General features: G+C 53.0%; 1 protein-coding gene across 1 annotated transcript in view; it reads right to left on the bottom strand.

The window, feature by feature from the left end:
• Positions 1–505: 505 nt before the first annotated feature.
• The window catches only part of EMH_0018680 (uncharacterized protein), a gene marked incomplete at both ends in the record, with an annotated part of 3,748 nt that continues 2,999 nt past the window's right edge, over positions 506–1,254 (bottom strand). Inside the window, 3 exons of the mRNA XM_013501206.1 lie at positions 506–512; positions 608–686; positions 985–1,254. Of these exons, the coding sequence (XP_013356660.1) occupies positions 506–512; positions 608–686; positions 985–1,254 (356 nt within the window). The remainder of the gene's footprint in view (positions 513–607; positions 687–984) is intronic.

Below are 1,254 nucleotides of genomic sequence, written 5' to 3'. Positions count from 1 at the left end.
CCCCCTAGGGGCCCCCCTAGGGGGCCCCCTGGGGGCCCCCCGGGGGGGCCCCCTGGGGGGCCCCCCGGGGGGCCCCCAGAGAGTGCTGCTGCTTTGTGAGCAGCAAGATGAAATGCAGCGTCTGCGAATTCCTGGCGGAGTTGAAGAAGTTGATGGAGAAAGTGTGAAAACCCTAATTCCATTTGGCCTGAGAAAAAATGCAAACCCTAAACCCTAAACCCTAAACCCTAATTTTAAAACAATATAAACCCTAAACCCTAAACCCTAGTTTGTACTGAACCAATATACACTTTAAACAATAAAGCCCATCGCTAGGAATTAGGGTTTAGGGTTTAGGCTTTAGGTTTAGGTTTAGGTTATCCTCTCTACGTTGTAACATCTAGGGTTTAGGGTTTAGGGTTTAGGGTTTAGGGTTTAGGGTTTAGGGTTTAGGTACCTGAGAACCTGCTGTGCGTAGAAGTTAAGAACTTTAAACAAAGCTTCAACAGAGAGTTGCTGAGGCGCTCTACAGCCTGCAGCCAAACCCTAAACCCTAAACCCTAAACCCTAAACCCTAAACCCTAAACCCTGAACCCCAAACCCTAAACCCTAAACCCTAAACCCTCACGCTATGTCTTCATCGGTGAGTGCATAAGGGGACGTCTGTGCTGCACCCCAGCTGCCCAGGTGGTGCCCTGGGGGTCGTACTGCAGCAGAAAACGGCAGCAGCAGCAGCAGCAGCAGCAGCAACAGCAGCAACAGCAGCAGCAACAGCAGCAGCAACAGCAGCAGCAGCAACAGCAGCAGCAGCACAAAAAAGCAGCATTTAATTTAAGGATATCGCTACAGTAATATACAGTGAAGAAGCAACAGCAGCAAATGCTGCTGCAGCTGCTTTTCCTGCTGCTGCTGCTGCTGCTGCATCTATTCCTGCTGCTGCTGCATCTGTCCCTCTGCCCCTGCTGCTGCTGCTGCTGCTGCTGCTGCTGCTGCTGCGTCTCTCACCCGCACAGAAAGCATTTACTTTGGCGCCAGAGCAGACAGCATCAACAGCAGCAATGACTGTTCCTGCTGCACTTGTTGCTGCTTCCCAGCTGAGGGCTGTTACTGGGGTATCTCCATCGGCGAAGGAGTAAGCATAGGGATCCATAGACCCAGGCCCCGTGTAGCTGCTGCTGCTGCTGCTGCTGGTAGTCGTGCTGCTGCTGTTGCTGCTGCTGCTGCTGCTGCTGCTGCTCGGCTTGTTCACTGAACGCGCACCGAAAGTGCTACGGA

This window comes from Eimeria mitis, genomic scaffold, assembly GCF_000499745.2.
Source record: "Eimeria mitis Houghton genomic scaffold, Emh_scaff650, whole genome shotgun sequence".
NCBI lineage: Eukaryota > Apicomplexa > Conoidasida > Eucoccidiorida > Eimeriidae > Eimeria > Eimeria mitis.
The sequence above is the reverse complement of the archived record's forward strand: the minus strand, read 5'-3'. Positions and strand labels throughout refer to the sequence as shown.